At 35.6% G+C, this 25,000-nt stretch overlaps 1 protein-coding gene across 1 annotated transcript in view; it reads right to left on the bottom strand.

Annotated features, from left to right (window-relative positions):
• Nucleotides 1–25,000, bottom strand: part of LOC106872384 (protocadherin gamma-C4) — a 102,104-nt gene that overhangs the window by 3,254 nt on the left and 73,850 nt on the right. Inside the window, exon 3 of the mRNA XM_014919369.3 lies at nt 1–92. This exon is cut by the window's left edge and continues 62 nt beyond it. Within this exon, the coding sequence (XP_014774855.1) occupies nt 1–92 (92 nt within the window). The remainder of the gene's footprint in view (nt 93–25,000) is intronic.

Here is a 25,000-nt window from a genome sequence, read left to right on the forward strand (position 1 = left end):
TCAGCATTTGATATTGTAGACATCTCACTGTACCGATAGGGTGGATGAATGATACCCTCTGTATCTTTCCTATCAAGTGATGACCTAGCTATCTGTTGGAAACACAAGTAAAGAAGGAAATCTTAGCACACAATTTTAAAATAGTACCTCATCTTAAAAAATTGCTTTCAGTCTTCATCATGCAGGTATGTTTGTATGGTTAAGAAGCTTACTTTGTAGCCATGTGATTATGGGTTCAGTTTCAGTGCATGACACTTTGGGTAGGTGTCTTTGACGATATCTTCAGGTTGACGAATTCCTTGTGAGTGAATCTGGTTGATGGAAACTGTGCAGAAGCCTCTCAAATATATAACTTACTGTGTGTGTGTGTGTGTGTTTGTCCCCTACCACTGCCTGACAAGTGGTGTTGGTTTGTTATGTCCCCTTAACTTAGTAGTTTGGCAAAAAAATAGAACAATAAAATAAGCACCGATCTTAAAAATAAATTCTATGGTCATTTGTTCAACTAAACTGTTCAAGGCACTGCCCCAGCAGAGCCACAGTCTAATGACCGAACCAAATGAAAGATAATAGATGGATTGGCTTTCTGTGTAATTTTTCAATCTTTTCCTTTTCTGTTCATTTATTCTTTTACTAGTTTCATTAGTAGAACTGAGGACATACTAGGACCAGTGCCACCCCCATGAGTATATTCAGATATATCAAATCCAGTTTCTTGACAAGTGGTAATTATCTTATTGACTTCATTAGAAACAAAAGCTGGAGTCGACTGCATGGAATTTGATCTTAAAAACACCGCAATTGTTCTTCTAATTCAACCAACTCTTGACAAGCTGGAAGAAGTTATACAATAGAGTAATGCAAAGAATTACCATTTAAACAACTACCAACGCTATAATTATGTTATGTAACTAAATAGTTTCACATTTTAGATTTACAGTCCATTAACAACTAATCATGAAGGTCAAACCTCGCAAAAGGAAGTTTACATTATCTAAAATTAGCTTCCATTTAATATTAGAATCAAGGTCGTGGATTTCATTTGCCTGAAACTTATCACAATACCACACTGCCTGTGAAGTTCTTAATAATATTAATGCACCTATTACTATTAGCAGAATCACATCAGCAAAGACTTTAGTCTTTGAAATAATATAATAAAGAAGTAGATTTGCTCATGCTAAGAAAAGTTATCAGGCTATATTCAATATAAAAAGACTTAATTTACATTTTGTTCAGTAACAAGCTTTGTGATTTAGAAAGGTAAATTATTGACAGCTCAAACAGGTAAGATAATAGTTAATCGAATCCTCTCCAAGTAACAAAAATCTTTTGGGCTACTCAACTCCATTGAAGCATTTAATTTGAGTGTGAGTGATACATCTTTCTCTAGATAGATGTAACACTCAAAAGAGATTGAACTCTATGCTATTAGATAACTAAATTTGCTCATTGATTTCAGAATGCTGCAGTTATCTACAGTAGTGAATTATACAATCCAGAGCAACAACCAACTCACTGGTGTAATAGGTAACATATTTGCCTGACATGAGGCAGATACATGATTTGAGATCATTGGGAATATATGTTCTCTTTCCAGTCAACTGCAAGGAATAGAAGATAAATCTACTTGGATCAAAAAATCTTCTTTTTTTTACAAAAGGATAGAGTATAGGAATATGTTATTCCTGATATACAAAGAAAACCTGAATGATCATAATTAAAATACATACATATATGCATATATATATATATATATATATATATATATATATTATTGGATAATAAAATGAATGACTAACACCTGGTAGCTTACTGGTATATATGCATACACACACATGCACACACACACATTTATACACAGATGTACATAAAAGTATATATATATATATATATATATATATATATATATATACACATATTTATTCCTCCCAATGGTACCTTGAGTGCTATATCATTTGTATGATGTGGATAATTTTTCCTTTAGCATTGCTCAGATGATGTTGGTATCAACTTTAAATTTGTTCTCTGCAAAAATCATGCTCATATCACATCACAACTCTAAGACAGAACTATTTCTCTACTACTGACCTGAATCTCTTTAACATCATGCTAAGATGTTCTCATAATATTAGCCTATTACATTAGCCTATTAGCATTTAATCTGGCCATATCCAGCTAAAATATTCTACCTGCTTTATGTTAAAACTCGCCAAATCTAACCTTTCACACTTACTCAGTCTTGTCATTCTAAAAATATATAATACACCCATTGAAATCTTGAAGTTGCAATATAATGTTTGATTAATTCAAAACAATGAGAATAAATAAGCAATGCATTTGACAAAGAAATTTGAATACAAAATGGTTAAACTGGCAGATTTATATAACATCTCACTTATCTCCAAGTGATCTTTCAGGCTCAGTTCATAATGTTAAATGTATTTAAAACCAACACACTGGACTATGAGAAAACACAAGAAAATAATGTGCACTTTTGTAATTGTGTATATTAAATGATATTTATCTCTCACTGGACAGAGTACATTTTTTGTTGATCCTACCTACAATGGAACTGCAAACTATGTATACACACACATGCGCACTTACACACACACACGTATGTTTATATGTATGACATGCATATTTGTGTGAACAAATGAAAGAGAGCAGCACTTCACACATTCATGACTTAAGTTTCGTGGGTGCATAGGACACATCTATCTCATTAGATGCAAGGAGCAGAATGAGAGATTTTGAGAGAAATTCAAGATGGTTCCTAGGTGTTAAGCGTCTATTGTTCATCTCAGGTCACATGATATTAATGCTATTTAAGTAACACCGGAAACTTTAATTTTAAGCCCATGTATCTGGACAGGATGTTAAAAATAAAGAATATAGTTGTGTCACATTCATAGCATTAATACTACATAACCTGAACTGACCAAGAGAGTCCTAAGACTTAGAAGCTATCATGAATTTCTCATAAAATCTCTCATGCTGCTCTTAGCACCTTATGTAATGAATTTGTTGTATGGATCAACGAAACTCTAAGTCGTGTGGAGGTGACTCAAACTGTATAATTTCAAAATCAAGACTGCCATCTCTAGGTACTTAGCATGTATGGAAGTGTACCCACCACTCCTAATCTTGTATTTTTTCTACAGATATTAGGCTCCACATAGAGTTCATTAAGTACCAGCATGAACATCAGATTGGTCTTTTGGACTAAGGGCAACACATGCAGCAGAAAATTTATTGAAAATGCCTAAGCAGATTTTTATGGGAAGTTACAATTTGGGAAATGCCCACAGCATACTCCAAAGAAATGGTACAGGGACTGTATTGATGACAATCTAGTGAAACTGATAATAGATTTAAAATTCTGGAATGCAAAAGTGACTGATAGAAATGAATGGAGGTCTCTAGTAAAGGAAATTATTGCTAGATTTGTGCTAGTCAAAATACTTTGAAAAAGGGAAGTATCATTAAGGCACTAGCTGATATTAAGCATTGGAAATACAGTTTTGAGAGTGACATGCCCCATAAAAAGCTGGCTATATAAGCCACATAAAATTATGCCATAATTCGCAAAATTGAGATGCGTCAACAATGAATTGCCCGCTTTTTATGAGAACAACACCTGTGTTGTATAATTGATAATCTGTCAGAGTAAATCTGATTTGAAAAGGCACATGAAAGTGCATAAGATTACCATACCACAAGTAACCTATAAAAATTCTGTAGAAATTTTGAATCTTAGGTCAAGTGCTGGTCTTAAAAGAAATCTCAGAGCACATGATGGGGATTATCACAATGATGCAGATAAACTGAGATATAAGATTAATTTTGCACAATCTTTCAGTAGACATTACTTCATTAGAAGTTTAATAATAAAAAAATGCTGTTGTTTGATTTTATAATAGTATAAAATACTGGTTCTCAACTGGGGTCCATATTACTGTTTGGGGTCCATATTACTGTTTGTGGTCCATATAAAATTTTGTTGCTAATAAATTGCTCATACTTCTACTATTCTTTTATTCTTTTATTCTTTTACTTGATTCAGTCATTTGACTGCGGCCATGCTGGAGCACCACCTTGAAGAGTTTTAGTCAAAAAAATCAACTCCAGGACTTATTCTTTGCAAGCTTAGTACCTATTTCATCACACTCTTTTGCTGAACTGCTAAGTTACAAGGATGTAAACACACCAACATCAGCTGTCAAGTGATGATTGGGGTACAAACATAGACACAAAGACACACACACACATAAATATATACATATATATATATGACGGGCTTCTTTCAGTTTCCGTTTACCAAATCCACTCTCAAGGCTTTGGTTGGCCCAAGGCTATTGTAGAAAACAGTTGCCCAACATGCCATGCAGTGGAACTAAATCCAAAACCATGTGGTAGGAAAGCATGCTTCTTACCACACAGCCATGTCTGCACCTATATACAAAATATGGTAACAAATTTTTTATATAATTTCTAATAATATTTAATTATAAAAATATAAGAATTTTAAAACATTGAATGGCTGTGATGGTCCATCCAAGCAAAAAAGGAACCAGAGGGGGTCCACAGGGGAAAAATGGTTGAGAATCACTGGTCTTGAAGTTTGAAACGGAGATAAAAAAAATTGCAGACATACAGGACATAATGTTTAGTTTGGATCTAAAAGAGTTAGATAGAAGTGGTTTTATACATCTTGTTCTAAGTGCAAGCCTTCACTTGTACAGATATGTGGGTAATATGATGCATACAACATATGACAATTTGGTAATAAGAGCGTGGCTGTGAAAGACATTGGAAGAAGCACTGATATATGATCAGTGTTGGTCCTCACAAACGACATGGTTAAAGAACTCTCAAAATGGTTAGACGTACAGGACAAGACCCATGAAATCATGTCAGCATGTATGTGTGTGCGTGTATGTGTGTGTGTGTGTGTGTGTGTGTGTGTGCGTGTGCATGCGTGTGTGCATGCTTGTGTGAAGTGATATAGTGCATAGAAAAAGGGGAACTCAAAATAAGTTGAAGAGTTCATTTATGCATTTATTGGAAGTTTCAATTTCCAGTAACTTAATATAATATAAAAATACACATACACACACGCGCACACAAATGAATATATGCATGATTATGGTAATTGGGTAAATTTAAATACTGTATGTACAAATAGGGAGGCTTGTCTGTACAAGCATGAATTCACAATTATTGATACAAATACATATAACACCAGCAAACATCCACGAATATACCAACATACATCCATATATGCATACATGCACCCACATACATACATTATATATCAATATGTAAATGTATGTACACACACACACACGTGCAAAAATACACACAAATGCATATATGTGTGTGTATGTGTGTATGCATATAAATATGTAAATACATACATATACTTACAAGCATTGTGTAATATTATAAATTTAAATGCTGTGTGAATTCACTGCTGCGAATGGTACATTCATAAATACACAAACTATTCATATAAATGGAGATTAAATACACCAATATACACATATATACATATACATCAACTATTTGTATACATTTGCATTTGCAAGTTTGATAAATATGACAGTATCATTTGACTAGTGGTCAAGGGATTACTTGTCCAAAGCTAGCCATAACACATACATTCACTCACTGTCTGTTCATTAACTAATGCATACAATTTAGTGAAAGATCTCAGTCTAAATATTGCAGATACCTTTAACTTTGGAATTTTACAAAATTACACAAAGGAACAAAATCAATTACAATTGATTTCTTAAATAGATTTGTGTTTGAGAGAGATTTTTTGCTCTTGAGTTAATAAGTTTCATTTGTAAAAACAGCAAATTGGAGACAAATGTGTGAGCTAATTAGGAGAGTAATTAAGTGTTTTTGTACATCAAGAATGTTTTGTTCTATTTTTTCTTTGTTTAGCCACATATTTCTGAGTTCAGTCCCACTGCGTGGCATCTTGAGCAAGTGTTTCCTACTACATCATGGACCAACCAAATTCTGAGTGGATTTGGTAGACAGAAACTGAAAGAAGCTCAAATTGTGTATATATGTATATATACATCAATATATATGTGTGTATGTGTGTGTTGTGTGTGTGTGTGTGTGTGTGTGTGTGTGTGTGTGTGTTTTTATGTCTGTCCTTTTGCTTGTCCTGCACCACGGTTTTAAAACCAGTTTGGATTGTTTGCATCCTTGTAACTTAGCAGTTCAGTAAAAGGAGACTGATAGGATAAGTATCGGGCTTTAAAAAAATAAAAATAAGTACTGGAGTCCACTCATTTGACTAAAATCAGTCAAAGCATTGCTCTAGCATGGCTGTAGTTCAATGACTGGAACAAATAAAAAGCAAAAAGAAATCTTGGCACATTAAGCAATCCTATATAGGCTCAATCAAATTATTTTACTTTACAGTAAGTTTAGGAGTCACCATTTCTAAATATCTGAGTTTTTTTTGTTTGTATTATAAGAAACCTGCTTGTTAATTTGAAAACCACTTCTTACTCCTCTCTGTCTTATACATATTTCAATCTATATTCTGTTTCTGAACAAGGATATGGCCAGCTTCTAATGATGACAGTTGCATAATATAGGTTTGCCCATTTGTTCCTGTTAGAAGTGCATGCCTGCCTCTTTAAGTTAACATTTTGATATGCATGAGTAAGTTCCTATTTTAGTGTGAAAATAAGTTTAAGAATCAGACGTTTAATTTATGAACCCCCTGCTACAGATAATATTTTGGGTCTATTCGCTTCTTTTATAAATCCTCTACACATGAAATATTTCTTACATATACATATATATATATATATGTACACGCACACACATGTGTGCATGTACATGTGTGTGTATATATATATATATATATATATATATATATATATATATATATATATATATATGTACATGTACACACACACACAAACGTACCCATGCATACACATATATATTCATATACAAACATAAGTATATATGTGAGTGTTTGCATATATGCATGTAAATGTTGTATACATCATTTATAACACATTTATGTATCCACAAACGTGGAACTGAGCATGCTGTGGTATTAGTCTTAGTGAACAAGTCTGCTGTTGCGACTTTGTCTGTTAAAAGCACAACATGCCTCATATAATATCAGTGGACTGTGAGATATTAATGTTTTGTAACTTCCTTCAGCTGACAATATGGTGTCAGTCATTGAAACGGCAAAAATCATACCAAAACATTAGTGGCTTGACACATATATGGACAACAATATGTTTTTAACACACAAAATCTCTATCGAGATGATCTAGACTAAATCCCACAGCAAATGCTGTTCCAGATTTTTGTGTACATGAGCATGTTATAAAAGATGTACATATTATTGTTTTGATTTTTGCTCTTCCAAGTGTGCGTGAGGATTTATATATTGCACATATGAATGTGTGTGTATGTGTATGTGTGTGTGTGTATAAAGTTATGCAGTTCTGACTACACATGCTAGTTTGTTCACATATGTCTTTTTATTATTTTGCGCAATTCCTTGTTTCTGCCTTCCCTTTAATTCCGGCATAATTATGTGTGAATGTATATTTGTTTATGTGTTTATATACATACCTCATACTATACATTTATCTTAATATTGTATGATTGGTTTCACTTGTATGATTCATGTCTAAGTGTATACATACCTGTACCTACATTCTATTTGTTTATAAATGTGCGTGTCTACAGATATACTTGATATTATACTTTTATGTTCGATATCGTGCAATCGTATTTGTTTGTACAATTTATGCCTTAAGTGTATATGTACCTGCAGCTATATCTTTATTTATTTATTTATTTATTTATTTGTATGTGTGTGACAAGTCTGTTAATAAATATTCATGTTTGGGCCATATGTATATCTGGTAATATATATATATATATAGATATATATATATATATATATATATATATATATATACATGTATATATATGTGTGTATATATATATATATATATATATATATATATATATATATATATACATGTATATATATGTGTGTGTATATATATTTATATATATATATATATATATATGTATATATATATGTATTTATGTATGTATGTATATATATATATATATCTATATTCAGTATGCCTATGAGTGCATGTATATAGGTATATGCTTAGTATCCATATATCAACATAGTTTCTCTTTTTTCTTTTTGTATGAAAGGTAGTTATCCATATTTGTATACATACTAGTAACCCTCACCTGTCACCTTACTTTTTCCTTTTCTCTTCTTTTTTCTCCCCCCCCCCCCCTCTTTGCTCTTCCCTGGTTTTCTCTGTTATGATGTTATTACTCCTTTTTATCTCTCATAAGAAATCAACATCCCCGCTTCAACATAATGGCTGCCTAGCATTGATGTCACATATACATTAATGAGATTATTATCTGCTGTAGACTCTACAGTAATTTGCATATGTTGATGACAAAAGGAGATCAATCTTGCTTGAGTAATTGGTGAGTAAGATACATCATTGATTCTTAACCAATTCCAATCGACACTCATTTTTTGCCCCTTTTTCTACTAGCCCAGTTTTGCATTCTCCTCTGCAGCAGATTATTTTCCACTAAAAATGTCACGTGTACATGAGGAGAAAACACTACTCTTACAGACACTTGAAATGTTGCATAACATACATCTGATGTTCTTTTGAAACAGCTGTAGAGCTCAATGACTTTTTCCATCCCTTCTATTTACAGATTCGAATATTACATTACAAATAACAATTTTTGCTTCTGAGATGGAGTTGTATAGCACTTATCATCTTAGCAGTTTCTGCCTAATCTTAATATGGGACGAACTATATCTGATTAATAAATTTTATTGATCAATAATTGAGTCATCTGTGTTCCCTATACAAGCCATGTTTGTGCTAGAGTCTAACAAACTGTGTTTTACCATGATCACTTTGCAGATCCTTCTACATTATTATTATTATTATTATTATTATTATTATTATTATTGTTATTGTTATTATTATTATTATTATTAATTAGAGAGCAGTACATGCTTTCAAAGTGACACTTAGGTAAAATATATGAAGCCCAATATACCCATCATGACTTCCATCTGATAAGGGTACACCAAGCATCACAACCATATGTGCACAACATGTTGATCTCATACCAAGATAAACAGCACATAACCTTGCAGGTGGGGCCCTATTAGAATTTTCTTCAGGTCGAGTAGCCCATCCTACTCAAAAGGTCCCTGAATAAGGTTTCTTTAAGGATGATCAACAAAGCACCTAAGTTTTCAGAGGTCAATTATTATTCAAGCCCCAAAGAATTCCTCTCAACACATGGCTGTGGTGCTCCCCTACTACTTCTGCTCATGATCAGAGATGCACATATCGTCAGCCACTAAGGGACATGCTCAACTGGTTAAGGTCAAACAACTGACAAGCAAATCTGTGATATTGAGCAAAATATTTGGTGTGGCACGTCTTTTATACCAAGACAAAACAATCTACATGATAACACTTCTAATCATTTAAAATCAAAAGCCATGAGAGCCACTACCCTGGGAGTTTGTACTGTTTGTTAAATCACAACAAGGACCTCCGACAGACAGTACTTCATGCAATATGAGCGCAGTTCCAAGTAATGCCGACTTTTGCAATACACTTAGATTGTAGGGTATTTCTAATATTTCCAGATGTTTTTTTAGATTGGGTGGTATTGTACCGAATGCTCTGATGACAATAGAGACAACCTTTATGTTTGACTCAGATAGCTGCCACATCTTAGTGATTATTATTATTATCATTACTATTATATATATAAGGCTGGCTTGCACTTAAAGGTAAGGTATACAATCCAGGCTGTAGATAAAGACTACAGCTTACTCATGTCAGTTATGCAATCTCTTCTGTTACCTGACAGCATCATTACTTACCACGTGCAAATGTTGTTGCTATAGATGCTAATTGAATGCCTGGTGCCAATACCTTGTCTACACCATCATGTGCTGTATCTAAGTGTAATGAACTTGTGTTGTTGAATACATCATCCTGCAGAATGCTGACAAAATGATGTCAACATCCTAATTAAATATAACTGATGTCACTTTGATAGCATAAACAACCACATGACCTGAACTGACCGTTGGATGCCTAAATACCTAGAAGCTACTTTGAATTTCTTCTAAATTCTCTCTACTCTCTACAAACATCTAACGAGATTATTCCTTTGTTACCAAAATTGAAGTCCATAGTTGATACCATCAAACTCAGTAACTGAAAATAATATACAAAACAAATATTGGGGTTGAAGATATCTGCTAAACCCCTCCCCTCAAAACTGTTAGTCTTTTCAGTTTTAGTGATACAACTGATAGTGCCATAACTTTTGCTTTTTTTACCTTTAGCATATAGTAGATGCCTCATGTTGCCGTACGAGTTTTCTCCCCTCTCAATGCAATGTAATGCACCTGCATCTATAGGGGAGAAAACTTATATGGTGCCATGATGTGCCAAAGCATGCTAAAGGTTAATTAGATAATTTCTCGTGAGTGAGAGAGCAGTGCATGCCATCAAAATGACACTGGGGTAAAACATACAAAGCCTAATATACCCATCATGACTACCCATCTGATAAAGGTACACCAGGTACATGCATCACAACCATATGTGTGCGATATGATGATCTCATATCATGATAAACAGTGCATGACCTCGCAGGTGGGGCCCAGTTAGAATTTTCTTCAGGTCGGGTAGCCCATCCTACTCAAAAGGTCCCTGAATAAGGTTTGTTTAAGGATGTTGAGCAAAACCCCCATGTTTCCAAAGGTGAATTATTCAAACCCCAAAGAATTCCTCTTAACACATGGCTATGATGCTCCCCCACTACTTCTGCTCATGATCAGAGATGCACACATCGTCAGCCACCAAGGGACATGCTCAACTGGTTAAGGTCAAACAACTGACAAGCAAATCTGTGGTATTAAGCAGAATATTTGCTGTAGCCCATCTTTTTATACCAAAACAAAACAATACACATGATAACTCTTCCAATCAATTAAGATCAGAAGCCATGAGAGCCACTGCCTGGTACTGCATCCAGGCATTATTATTATTATTATTATTATTATTATTATTATTTTCTCTTTATCACTGGTTTTGTTGGAGCTCCTGGAGTCTTGCATGCATAGTAGGCTTACAACTGCAGCCCATAGTACCATGTTATTCATTCTTTTCAGCTATCTAATACTTTCCTGATTATTCTGGCCATGCCAAGGAGGCAAAACTTTTGTAACAGTTCTACTGGGCACTCTATTCCAATTTCCTTTATATTCCTCTTGATGCCTTCTGATACTGTTCCCAAGGACCAAACAATAATTGGCACTATCTTCACCTTCTTCATTTTCCATAATCGGGCTATTTCGTACTTAAGAAGGTTTATCTGTCTATCTTTTCGCTTTCCTTCTTGACTATTTGTGGGTCAAAAGGGCATGCAACATGGGCTATATGGTATATATAGTATTCTAGCATTTGATCTGTTTGGATTGGGAAATCCCAGAGGGTTTTGCTAGTCTCTGACTCTGCCACTCTCTGTGATTTGTTGTGCTCATAGCACACCTTGCCTCTCTCAAGCTTTCCACACAGTTTCTTATGTAGCAATTTTGCTACCTGGTTGTGTCACCACAACTTGCAGTGCTTTTGGGCAAGTCTAGGGCATTCGTTCATAATATGGGCAATGGTTTTATCCACTCTATTGCAGATGCAGCACAGCAGAGATGCTTACTCATTCCGAAGGTTGACCCTCCAGTTCATGGCCAAAGCTTGGTCTTGCACTGCCAGTATAGTGCTCTCAGCCTCTTTTCTTAGGGTACCTTTCATCAGCGAATCCCATCTATTTTTTCCAGAAACTTCTGTTGTGGCTACATGGAATTGATTTTGTAGTCCTTTCTTGCATAATTCTTCTTCATGTCCATTTTGTAATTCTTCCTTTGTTTCCCCTTTTTTCTCTGCTCTCAATACTCCCTCTTTCCTAATTATTATTATTATTATTATTATTATTATTTTATGTTTGACTTTTGTTTTGCATTTGTACAAGTTGGATCCAAGTCTCACCCAGAGACCTCAAGAGACAACAAGTTAGAAGTTCATGTAGGTGTTATGCCTAGGGTACCATATATTTGGATTTGTACAGTTTTGTTCAAGTGAATGTTTAAGAAACCATAAGAAAATTATGTGTTTGCTTTAAAATTTGAGATCACATAGACAGTATTTTACGTAGGATATGGGCAGTTCCCATGAGCACTATCTTTTGAACTTCAGCCATTTTGGGGTTTCCTGGAATCTGATCTAGGTAGTAATCAGCCCGTTTCGCTGTCATTCCCAGGGCACCTATGACAATAGGTATTGTTTTCGTCTTCAGATTCCACATTTTGCTAATTTCTATTTCAAGATCTTTATATTTGCTCAGTTTTTGGTAGGTCTTGACAGATACGTTTATATCGATTGGGACAATCATATCAATGAGGAGGCATGATTTTTGTCTGAAGTCTTTCAGTATGATGTCTGGCCGATTTGCGTCTATCTTTCTGTCAGTTTGAATGGTGAAGTTCCAGAGGAGTGCAATGTGATCATTTTCAAGTACTGGGGGTGGTTTGTGTTCCCACCAGTTTTTATCATGGGGCAACTCCAGGTTTTTGCATATTACCCAGTGAATATATTGTGCAGCTCTATCATGCCTGTTGAGATACTCTGTAGGCGCAAGCAGACTGCACATGGAGACAACATGATCGATGGTCTCATTTTGTTGTTGGCATATACGACATAATGGGGAGCTGCCGTTCTTTAATATGTTGGCCTGGTAGTTCTTTGTAGGTAGGCATTGATCTTGTGCTGCTATGATAAACCCCTCTGTTTCTGATTTCAAGCCAGAGGCCATTAACCATTTGTGGGTAAGGGCTTTGTCAATATCTGCATTATTCACTCTCTTTGGGTATTTGCCATTGAGAGGTTTTCCATGCCATTTTTCAGTCATAATAGCTAAGGCAGCAATTTTAGCACGGGTTTTCAAGCGCTTAGCTTTTTCTGCAGGTGTTTCTAGTTCGTCTAATTCTTGAATTTGTTGCAATTGGAATTCACTTAGATATTCCTTTGCCTGTTTTGTTACTGAATAAGATGCTTTCTTGCTTTCATATTTTAAGACAAGTTTTAGCATCCAGTCCTCAGAGTTTTTCAGATAGGTGTCTAGGCCAATTGTGGCTACCTTCATTGATAATGCCAGCTGTAAAAGTCCTCGGCCTCCTTCTTTTCTTGGCAGATAAAGACGTTCTATATCTGCCTTAGGGTGGTGCATTCTATGCATTGTCAACAGTTTTCGTATTTTTCTGTCAACATTACATATTTCAGTAATTGACCAGTTGACGATGTTGAAACTGTAAGTCACGACTGGTATGGCTAGAGCATTGATCGCTTCGATCCTGTTTCTCGCGTTCAGCTCTGTCTTCAGTATTGCTCTCACCCTGCGATAACATTCTCTTCTGATCCTTTCCCTCATCACTGAGTGCTTGATATTGTCCCCTTCAATTACCCCTAGGTATTTGTAGCTCTCCGCTGGTTCTAACTCTTTTATGACATTTTGCTGGTCAAGGTTCACATTAGATGTATTTGTCATTTTTCCTTTGATAAAGGTAGCTTTTGCACATTTATCAAGGCCAAATTGCATCCTGATGTCATCACTGAATTGTTTAACAATCGCTAGTAGGCCTTTGAGTTGTTGGTCATTTTTTGCAAAGAGCTTTAAATCATCCATGTAAATGAGATGATTTATATTTTTATCAAATATTTTATAACCATACTGTGCATCATTGAGCAATTTTGAGAGCGGTATTAGGGCTAGACAGAAGAGGAGTGGTGATAGTGAGTCACCTTGGAAAATGCCACATGAAATTCTTACATCTCCAGCATTTAGAGATTCATTGTCATTGTTCAACATCAATGTGGTTCTCCATGATCTCATACTTACAGATAAAAAGTTTTGCAGAGTAGGAGCTATTTTATACATTTCCAGACATTTCCTAATCCAGCTATGTGGTAGGCTATCAAAGGCCTTTTTATAGTCTATCCAGGCTATTGACAAGTTTTTGTGTCGCTTGTGACAATCTTCTAAGATCATCTTATTGATGAGTAGCTGATCTTTACAACCATAAGATCCACGTTTACATCCCTTTTGCTCATTAGGGAATATGCTACTTTCTATTAAAAAACTATAGGTGTACTCGGTTAGGACAGATGTTAGTGTCTTATACATTGTTGTTAAGCAGGTTATGGGGCGATAATTTTTTGGTTCGTTTGTTTCCTCATTTTTTGGAAGCAGGAATGTTAAACCATTAACTAGCCAAGAGGGCATCAAACTAGGATTTTGCAAAACATCATTGTAAAGTTTTGTTAGCAGTTCATGGCTTTCTGGGAAGGCATTCAACCAGAAGTTAGGAATTTTATCCTTTCCTGGAGACTTCCATTTGCTTGACCTCCTGAGAGCAGATCTTATATCTTCTACCTTGACCCCTTCCCACTTTTGCTCCTCTAAGGAGTCTAGGTCTGTAGATATTCTATCAATCCAAGGGGCCTTTTCATTGTGTGTTTTATCTTCTGCCCAGATTTTATTCCAAAACTCTTGCACTTCTTCTTTTGATGGGACAGACTTTATTGTTACTGGTGTTTTCCCTATCTTCCTGTAGAAATTTTTGGGGTTATTTTTGAACATGTTATTATCTCGGAAGAATCTAACACGCTTTTCATACCTTGCTATGCGGGCAGCTTTAGCACATACCTTTTGCTTGATGGTTTCTATGGTGGCATCAATGTCAACTATGGTTTTCATATTATATTTTTTCTTTAGTTTATGGGTCTTTGTAGGTTTGATACTCTTGTCAAATTTAAGGTTTTTCAAACATTCTATGTCAGATCTAAGCAGCTTAATTTGGTGGTGAATGCGTTCTTGCCAAGAAGGCTTTTTGTGGGAGTGTTGTCTTTTTCTAATCTTTTCACCACATAGAATCGTTGAGATTCTTGCGGATGCATAGTACAGGTGGTTGAGATCTGTAATATCAACATCATTAGCTGAAATTATATCCTTAAGTGCAAGGCGGATTTTACCAATTATTTTCAGGTTTTGGTTAGAATTGCGAATTTTGGGGAGAATGTCGCGTTCATTCATACTAGTTTCTTTAATTTTCAGCCATTCAATCATGATTTGATTTTTTAGATCATGTAGTTCTGTTGCGTCGATTTCTGTATGACTTCCTTCATCTATTTGATTTTCACCTGCATTAGTGTTTATGGTTGGTTCAGAGAGTATTTCACTTTGCTTATCAGTTACCTTAACTCTTTCAATCATTACTGTATTTTCATCAGCCTTGGGCTGGTTTATAATGATTTCCTCTGTACTATCTTCTTTAGTTGCAGTTTCATTCTTTTTATCCTTTACTGCTTGCTTAATTTGGTCAATCTCTACTTCAGTTAGTAATTTTTTTTTCATAATGTTTCTTCTGACGTTGGCAAGTTTGTTACTGTCTATGTAGGGTCTTACTTCAAGGTGTTTCTGTCTCCAGTTTAAGTAGGTTTGTACAGTATTAGATTTATCTGTAGGGAAATATATGGCATGGTAGAAGGCTGTAAGAACTTCTTTATTATCTTCCCTAGACCATTTTTCATTCTTTTTCTTTTGGTTATTTGATGACGAGCATGGATGGCCATCTGTTGGAATATTCCGGTTGTGGGGTACTTCCAGCTCCTGTGTGTCGGGAAGATTTGAACCAGTAGCAGATTTCTCGTCTCGGATCTGGTTCATTATCCGAGTAAGTGGTCCTTTATAACCCGGTCTATGACCATTCCGGTTTATATTTTGTTTTATTAACAGTGAGGCATAACAAGCTTCGACGTTGACGCTAGGGGACGGATCTGTCTGCTTAGGGTACATTTTTTGAGACAACACCGTCTCCGAGCTCTCGTGACGTAGCTTCTTAAGGCTAGCAGATCTATTTCGAGTAAGTGGCCCTTCGTGATTCGGTCGATGACCAATCTGGTTTGTGATCTGCCTTGTTATCATTGAGGCATGACGAGCTTTGGCGTTGACATTAGGGGACGGATTTGTCTGTTTAGGGTCAGTTTTTTGAGACAACACCGTCACCGAGTTCTCAGCATGTAAACATTGCTCGTAGCGTAGCTTTTTAAGGCTAGCAGATCGGTATTCATCTGTATTTTTTTTGTTGATAGATTTATCTCCGGGCATAGTGTATTTTTGTGTGTGTGTGTGTGTGGCGTTTTAAACTTATGAATGGTTCACTGTCTGTGTTTGTTCACAAAATGAAAATAAATAAAGAAGAAAAAAAAAGTTTTGGTTTTGCTTCGTTTGTGATATGTGTTTTCGTATGCGTGAGTGTGTCCTGTGATTTTCACGTAGTTGTGTAAACATTAAGATGCATGTGTAGTTCTATGGGTATCAAAACGTATATATCATTGTGTACACGTTCGAGTGTATGCGTAATTATTCAATATATGTACTTACTATTTTGTTCCATTTCTTTTTTATATAGTTTGTAAACTTTCCGGTGTTGGTTTTGCGTGTGTGATCGCACGTGTTTCATTGAGACATCGTGCATAGGAGGACCTGTGCTTTGTATTGCAGTGAAATTTCATTTTTTAAGAATAAAAAAAAAATTATCTTCGTTAAAAGACCGCTTCCTTCAAATCTTCCACCGGTTCTGTTGCCTAATTCCATCGATGTTATTGGATTAGATATGTTTTTGTATAGGGAGCCCGGTGTAGCACATCCATGTTGTTATTCAGCCCGGTGCTCTTTTTATTATTATTATTATTATTATTATTATTATTATTATTATTATTATTATTTCTGATTTAGGTACAAGGGGCAGGAATTGATCTCAGACCATTAAAAAACAAAACAAAAAAAAAACAGAAGAAATACTGTGATGCAGTTTGTCTGTTGCTCTAACGTTTCTGCCAAGCTACAATTAATAATTTGTGCTTTGGCAAAAAGCCACAAGTGTACAGAAAAAGGGTATAATTGGTAGATTGCCAGGACAGCAAATGAATTATATAGATGTAAGAATAGAAGAAAATGAAAACAAGCTATAAAGAAATTGAAATTCTGAAAGATAATTACACACTGTAAGCTATTAACAGATAAGGACTTACAAATTGTGGTTACATGAATTAAGATTTAGTGAAATGGTATTAAAGGTATTGCAGAAAACATCAAACCAACACTAGAAAAGTAAAGAACACCACCTTCGTTTGTTCGAAATTAATAACATATGTAATGCAGGATGATGGCAACAAATCAGTTAAGTGGTTTGAGACCAGGTAAAGATGAATTAATAGGATTCTGGCAAGCTTATTGAAAGAAAAAGCCCAACACCATCATTACTATTGAAAGGAAGAATAACAGAGAAGTTGTGAGTAGAAGTCAAAAGTGTGAAAGACATTCAAGAGAATTGAAGAAAAACTGAAAATGGGTTTGCACCAAGTATTGATAGTATTCAGAATTACTGGTGGAAAGAAAACTTATGCTGTATATGGAAATTAATCAGTCATGAAATACAAGTGTAGGTTTTTAATCTACATGCCATTTTGAATTACAATACACTGGGTTGAACTGTCCTTCTTTCTTCCTAAGTTTGAAAACTTGCGTGACAAAGAGAATTTCATGGCTTATACTATTTAAAACCTCAGGCAATATATTTCTGCAGGAATGTGAATTAGGAATATGAAGAACTATGAAGAACCATGCTGATCAAAATGACAAGTGACTCAGGAGAAGTCAGATAGGTACATGTCAAACAGTTCTTGGTAGAGTAGACAAATTGTGAATTAATAATAGAATCAGAAACCACCATCAATAATAAAAACATGGCTGTAGTTTTCTTTGACTACCAGAAAACCTATTATAATATCATGTTTGTCTTTTGCTTGTTTCAATCATTGGACTGCTGTCATACTGAAGTACCTTGAAAGGTTTAGTCAAACAAATTCGTCCCAGAGTTAATATTTTAAGTCTGGTACTTATTCAATCGATATCTTTTGCGGAAACACTAATGGGGACAAAAACAAACCAACACCAGTTGTTAAGTGATCGTGGGGGCCAAGCACAAACACAATGACACAGATACACAGACAATATGTATATAACCTGGAAACATGTGAAGGTTCATGGCAGGATGGGTATCTGGCTGTAGAAAATCTACCTCATTGGATTCTGTCTGACCCATACAAGCACTGAAAAGTTTACTTTAAAACGATGATAATGATGAGGATGTATATATAAGTATGCATAAATATATTATGTAATGCAATTCTATATTTCTGAGAGAAGGAATTTATTTCATGTATGCCATTTATATTAGTTGGACTGGCATCTTCATCTTGATTGTTTCACTATTCAAAGAATGGAATGAAAACTGTGTGCCCTCATGGATCAAATGAAAGTTTAGGTTCAAAATTCCGATACCACAACAGAGCTCAATGCAAGACACCTGAAGAAAGCTGGAGTATACAACAGCCAAAATATAAAGTAACAATCCACATGAGGACATTAGTCTGACTAACATAAGCAGTACACATAATATACTATGCATGTATATCTTTTTCCTGACCCAGTACACCCTGTGAAGTGGTTGTTGTTAGGATGATCATTCAGCCATGGAAACCATACCAAAGCAGACAACAGCTTTGCCCAGATCTCTGAAGGTTTGTCAGCTCCTGTCAAACCATCCAACTTATTCCAACATGGAAAACAGACATCAACCCTTTATTATTCAAACCAGTCATACCCAGCCCAAATATCCTACCTGTTTTATCTTCAAACCAGCCAGGTCAAGCCTCTCACACCTACCCTATAGTGTCATTCTAAAAGTAAACATCCACGTCACCGAAATCCCAAAGCTATGAGATAAGATATGATTAATTCAAAGCAATATCAATGAATGAGTATTAAATTTGACTAAGTAATCTGAATGTTTAAGGTTTGATAATGGTGATGTCTGTTAGCAAACAACGTCAACATCAGAGAGATAGAAAATAACAATATTTTCGGTGGTATTTAATTTTCAAATCAGTCATAAATTTTCAAACAAACTAATAATTAAGACCCACTTATAACTTTGTCCCGTCGCATATGGGGAGAATGAATTAATATGAAGCTGAATTAATATCAATCTAATATATAATAATCCCATCGAATATTCCTCTCCATATTGTGTTGTTTGTCTTTCTTACACATATGCAAATACATTCATGCACAAATCAAATAAAGGAAACTCTTACAAGGGAACCTGAATGTGGTTGCTTGATTTGCTAGAAATAGCAGACAAGACTCCTTCAGATCACTCCATACAATCTTGAATAGGTAAAGGGAGACATTAGATAATTTGATCCAACATGGCCTTACAAAGATAGGATGGTTATCGCTAGATATGGAATGCTTTTCTTTTTGCAGAGAATGTATCTTCTCTGAGCTGGCCAAGGGCTAAACAGCAACTACAACAACAATAACAACAGAACTGACTATCATTACCCAAGGGAACGGGTAGTTGCATAACTATGGCTCTCTCAATCTACCCAATTATGTCTCAAATGCTTTCTTTCCTTTCCTTCCTTCTTCTTTCTTCTTCTCATCTCCCCTTCCTCTCTCTCTGCCTCTCTCTCTCTCTGCCTCTCTCTCTCTCTGCCTCTCTCTCTCTCTGCCTCTCTCTCTCTCTGCCTCTCTCTCTCTCTCTCTCTGCCTCTCTCTCTCTCTCTCTCTCTGCCTCGCTCTCTGTCTCTGCCTCTCTGTCTCTCTCTCTCTCTCTCTCTGCCTCTCTCTCTCTCTGTCTTTGCCTCTCTCTCTCTCTCTCTCTGCCTCTCTGTCTCTCTCTGTCTCTGCCTCTCTCTCTCTCTCTCTCTCTCTGCCTCTCTCTCTCTCTGTCTTTGCCTCTCTCTCTCTCTCTCTCTGCCTCTCTGTCTCTCTCTGTCTCTGCCTCTCTCTCTCTCTCTCTCTCTCTGCCTCTCTCTCTTTCAATATCATCTCTCTCCCTCCTTTTCTTCTTCTTCTTCTTCTTCTTCTTCTTCTTCTTCTTCTTCTTCTTCTTCTTCTTCTTTCTCCTGCTCTTCCTATCTCTCTCTCTCCTCTTTCTCCTTCCTTCTATCACTCACACATGCAGCTCACAGATATGTACATCATCAATTATCCAACATCACCATCACCAACACCAACACCATCACCATCATCATCCTCATCATCATCATCATCCTCATCATCATCGTCATGGCTTCTATAATATAGTAGAAATTAAATATGTTATGAGTACGCGTCTCTCTTTTACATATTTAGGGAATGCTTGGTTTTTATTATCTGTCCAACGAAATTATAACTCAATTTCTTTGATGTATATTCCTTGTATTTACTGTTAGTTCTTTGTAAAGCAATGGAAATTCCATACAAACTTTGCAATATTTGTTCTGTAAATTATTTACCATGTGCATATTTATCTAAATAATTGGAGATAAGGCATTTTAATCTACCATTGCAATATCATCAGACATGCTGTAATATTGGCATGTGTGTATATAATGAAATAGCAATAGAGAGTCTGCTGTTAGATTATTAGATTTTTCCTGATAAATCATATTAAGGTATAAAATTTCTCATCACTGAGACTCCCTTTTAGAAATCATTAATCAATGAATTGAGCAGTTCTTCCAAATTTACATTATTAATATTGTTGCTGTTGTTGTTGGTGTTGTTGCTATTATTATTATCATTATTATTATTATCATTATTATTATTATTATTATTATTATTATCATCATCATCATCATAATTACTATCATCATCATCATCATCATCCCTATCCTTTATATAAACCCCCACACAAATTGTAAAATGTCCTTGTTATGTACTCCTTATCTGATGCCCTTCTGGCAAATAAAAGAAATTGTTGTCATCGTCATCATCATCATTCTTTTGGCATCAATAAAATGAGCACCACTTGCATACTGGGGTCGATGTAATCAACTAATGCCCTCCCTCTAAAATTGCTGGACTTGTGCTAAAGTTAAAAAGAATTAGTTATTATTATTGAGTGAGAGAATCGTTAGCATGTTAGGTGAAATGCATAGTTGTATTTCATCTGCGGCTACGTTCGGCATTCAAATTCCACCGAGGTCGACTTTACCTTTCATCCTTTAGGGGTCAATAAATTAAGTAACAGTTGTGTACTAGGGTTGATGAATTGACTTAATCCCTTTCCCCAAATTTGAGGCCTTGTGCTTCCAGTAGAAAGGATTATTGAGTGAGAGAGCAGCATATGCTGTCAAAGGGGTGCTGATGTACAAATATACAAAATCTAACATACCCATCAGGACTACCCATCTGACAAGAGTACAGCAGGTACATACTTCACAACCATATGCACACAACGTGGTGACCTTACATCAAGATAAACAGTGCACGATCTTGCAGGTGGGACCCAGATAGAATTTTCTTTAAACCGAGCAACCTATCCCACTCAAAATGTCCCAGAATAATAGTTACTTAAGGATGATAAATGAAACGGCCATGTTTCCAGAGGTGAATTATTCAAACCTCAAAGAATTCCTCACAATAAATGATTATGATGCTTCTCTACTCCTGCTCATGATCAGTGAGGCACATATCAGCAACTAAGGGACATGCTCAACTGGTTAAGGTCAAACAAGTGACAAGCAAGTCTGGTGTTGAGCAGAATATTTTCTGTAGCTTATCTTTTACACCAAGACAAAGCATTTAGATGTTAACACTTTCAGTGAGTTAAGATTAGAAGCCACAAGAGTCACTGCCTGGTATTGCAATCCCTGGCATGGCAGGGCTACTGGGAGTATTGTTTGTTTGAGATAAAATCTACAGGAGTGGAAGTGTTAGCAGTTAAGCATATCCAAAATGTGTGCAGTACATGTCGTTTTTCATCTCTTTGGAGATGATATATATATCTTTCACAAAACACACACACACACACACACACACACATACACATACATGCACATATTTATATATGTATCTCTCAAGTACTTAAATCTGATAGATTTAAGTACTTCACTTCAAGCCTATATTACCAATTGGGATAATTACAAGGAATAACAAGGCAAGTTAATTTGCCAGTCATTAGAGTCTTGGAGAGAACACCTCACAGTATTTGATCCAACTCTCTCTTTGCATTCTACGCTCAAATCCTGCTGAGGTTAAATTTGCCTTTCATCTTTTGGAGGATCAGTGTAGTGAAGTGGCAGGATTGTTTGAACACCAGCCTTGCCACATCTGTCCTGCTGCTATGGACTCTGAGTTCAAATTTAATTGAGGTCAACTTGCCCTGTAATGTTTCAGATAGTGAAATAAAATTAAGTACCAATCAAGTACAGGAATTAATTTAATCTACTATACCTTCTTCTCAGAATTGGTGGCCTGAAACCATTGTTAGAAATCAATATAGAATAATAGTAAAATGTAATAATATTGCTGCAACTTCACCAGCAAATATATTAACCCTTTAGCATTTAAAACGGCCATATCCAGCCAAATATTCTACCTGTTTTACACTCAAACTGGTTAGGTCTGGCTTCTCACAACAACCTTACAATATCATTCTAAAAATTAACAGTTACCTCATCAAAATCTCAAAGCTATAAAATAATGCACGACTAGTTCAAAACAATGTGAATAAGTAACCATTACTTTTGACAAAATAATGTGAATACTAAAAGATTAAACTGCATTTGATAGTTGAGATTCCAGCTTGGGAATTCAACAGTTTTATGGAATATGGAGTCACCTCTTAGTTAACACAGTCCTAAGTCTGTTCTGATCCAAGGTAGTATTACCTATCAAGGGATCCAGTTACGGGTCAAAGCATATCAGGACAATTACCCTCCGAGGACAATTACCCCCCCCCCCCCCACCACCATAGGACAATTACCCCCGATGACAACTATCCCCTAGGACAATTACCTCCCATGGTTAATTACCCTTTCTATAATATATTAAGAAATTTTAAATCATCATCTGTTGTACTCAGGGGTAATTGTCCTTGTGAGGGGGTGGGGTTATTGTCCATGGTGGGGGTAAATGTCCTAGACTCAGGTCAAATGGCTGAAGAGAGTCCTGCAGCTTAGCATACCAAACCCAAAAGATGTCTGACACCTTGACATGTGTCACACAGACCTATTGTTATGTGAACATTCCTTGATGCCATATGAGCCAATGCTCCTGCCTTAAGGTCAAAATAAGCTCTATGCCTCAAGAGTAAGCTTGGGAAAGCAGGAAACAAGCAGAGTAAACTGTAAATATATTAGTTGAGGGCAACAGGAAACAATAGTTATATCATTTCCAAGGAAAACCACGAATCTTTAAACTTTGGCATGGATGTCCATGAATGCCAGTGCTCATGGTACATTTCATGAAGTGAGAGTAATATATACTAATAGTTGAAAGTACTTCAAAAATATAAATAGGCACAAGAGTGGCTGTGTAGTAAGTAGCTAGCTTACTAACCACATGGTTCTGAGTTCAGTCCCACTGAGCGGCATCTTGGGCAAGTGTCTTCCGATATAGCCTCAGGTCGACTAAAGCCTTGTGAGTGGCTTTGGTAGATGGAAACTGAAAGAAGCCTGTCACATAATGTGTGTGTGTGTGGGGGGGGGGTGTTTGTGTGTGTGGGTGTTTGTGTGTCTATGTTTGTCCCCCCACCATTGCTTGACAACTGATGTTGGTGTGCTTACATCCCTATAACTTAGTGGTTTGGCAAAAGAGACCAATAGACTAAGTACTAAGCTTACAAAGAATAAGTTCTGGGGTTGATTTGTTTGACTAAAGGCAGTGCTCCAGCATGGCCACAGTCAAATGACTGAAACAAATAAAAGAGTGGAAGGGACATATTGGACCCTGGTTGAGAATCATTTGTGTAGACAGTCGTTTGGCCTGTTAGAAATAGCAACTATTTCTCCCCTATAAGTTAAAGAAAAGAGAAGGACATATTGACTAATGTAGTTCTAGACGGTCTATACATGGAGAAAGGGAAAAATAAGAGGGATGGTCATGGCTGGGTTAAATAATAACAACAACAGCAAGAACAACAACAACAGCAAGAACAACAACAACAGCAAGAACAACAACAACAACTGATATAAAGTGGCCTGCTAGAAATAGCAGCCAAATTTTCTTCAACTCATATCCTACCATCTTAAAAAGGAAGGAAAAACTTTGAACAATGTAATCCTGAGAAAAGAAAATGTGGTTATATCTTTGTATCTGCAATACCTTTCATCCTATGTCTGTTTAATTATGACTAACCTGGGAAGAAGAAGTGTGTGTAAATTCTTCAATATCAGTTTAGAGTATTTTCCTCCAAGAAATCTTGGAACTGATCTTTGTTCTGCAAATAGGTTTAACTCTGCTTGAATATTTTCTAATTACGTAGACATTTATTCACTTACTAATGCATTTCTGCTTAAAATAAAGAAAAAAATGAGTTTTTAAATTGCAATTTCATTAAAATTTTAGAGTATTAACATTACTATTTATATAGAGCCTCATTATCTTGGAACATATCTCATTTATATAACATTTTCATCCAAAAATATATAGACATTACTTCTATATTCTCTCAAGTTTTAGGCAATAAATTACTGATGATTATAAATGATTTTATATATTCTTATGACATCAGCAACATACAGCTCTTATTTGGTAAGTAAAAAGTTTCTAAAATGGAGGGAGAAATTCAATGGATTGCTTTGGTCCAATGGTAGAACGTTTGTTATGTCTACTTGGGATGAGGATTTGAGCCCTGTTAGCAACCATCAACTTTTTTCAATCAAAAGGGGTTTTCAATCCAATATTTACAAGCTATTATTTCTAGTGTTATATAAGGCAGTGAGCA

The sequence above is a fragment of the Octopus bimaculoides genome, chromosome 14 (genome assembly GCF_046866305.1).
Source record: "Octopus bimaculoides isolate indiv1 chromosome 14, ASM4686630v1, whole genome shotgun sequence".
NCBI lineage: Eukaryota > Metazoa > Mollusca > Cephalopoda > Octopoda > Octopodidae > Octopus > Octopus bimaculoides.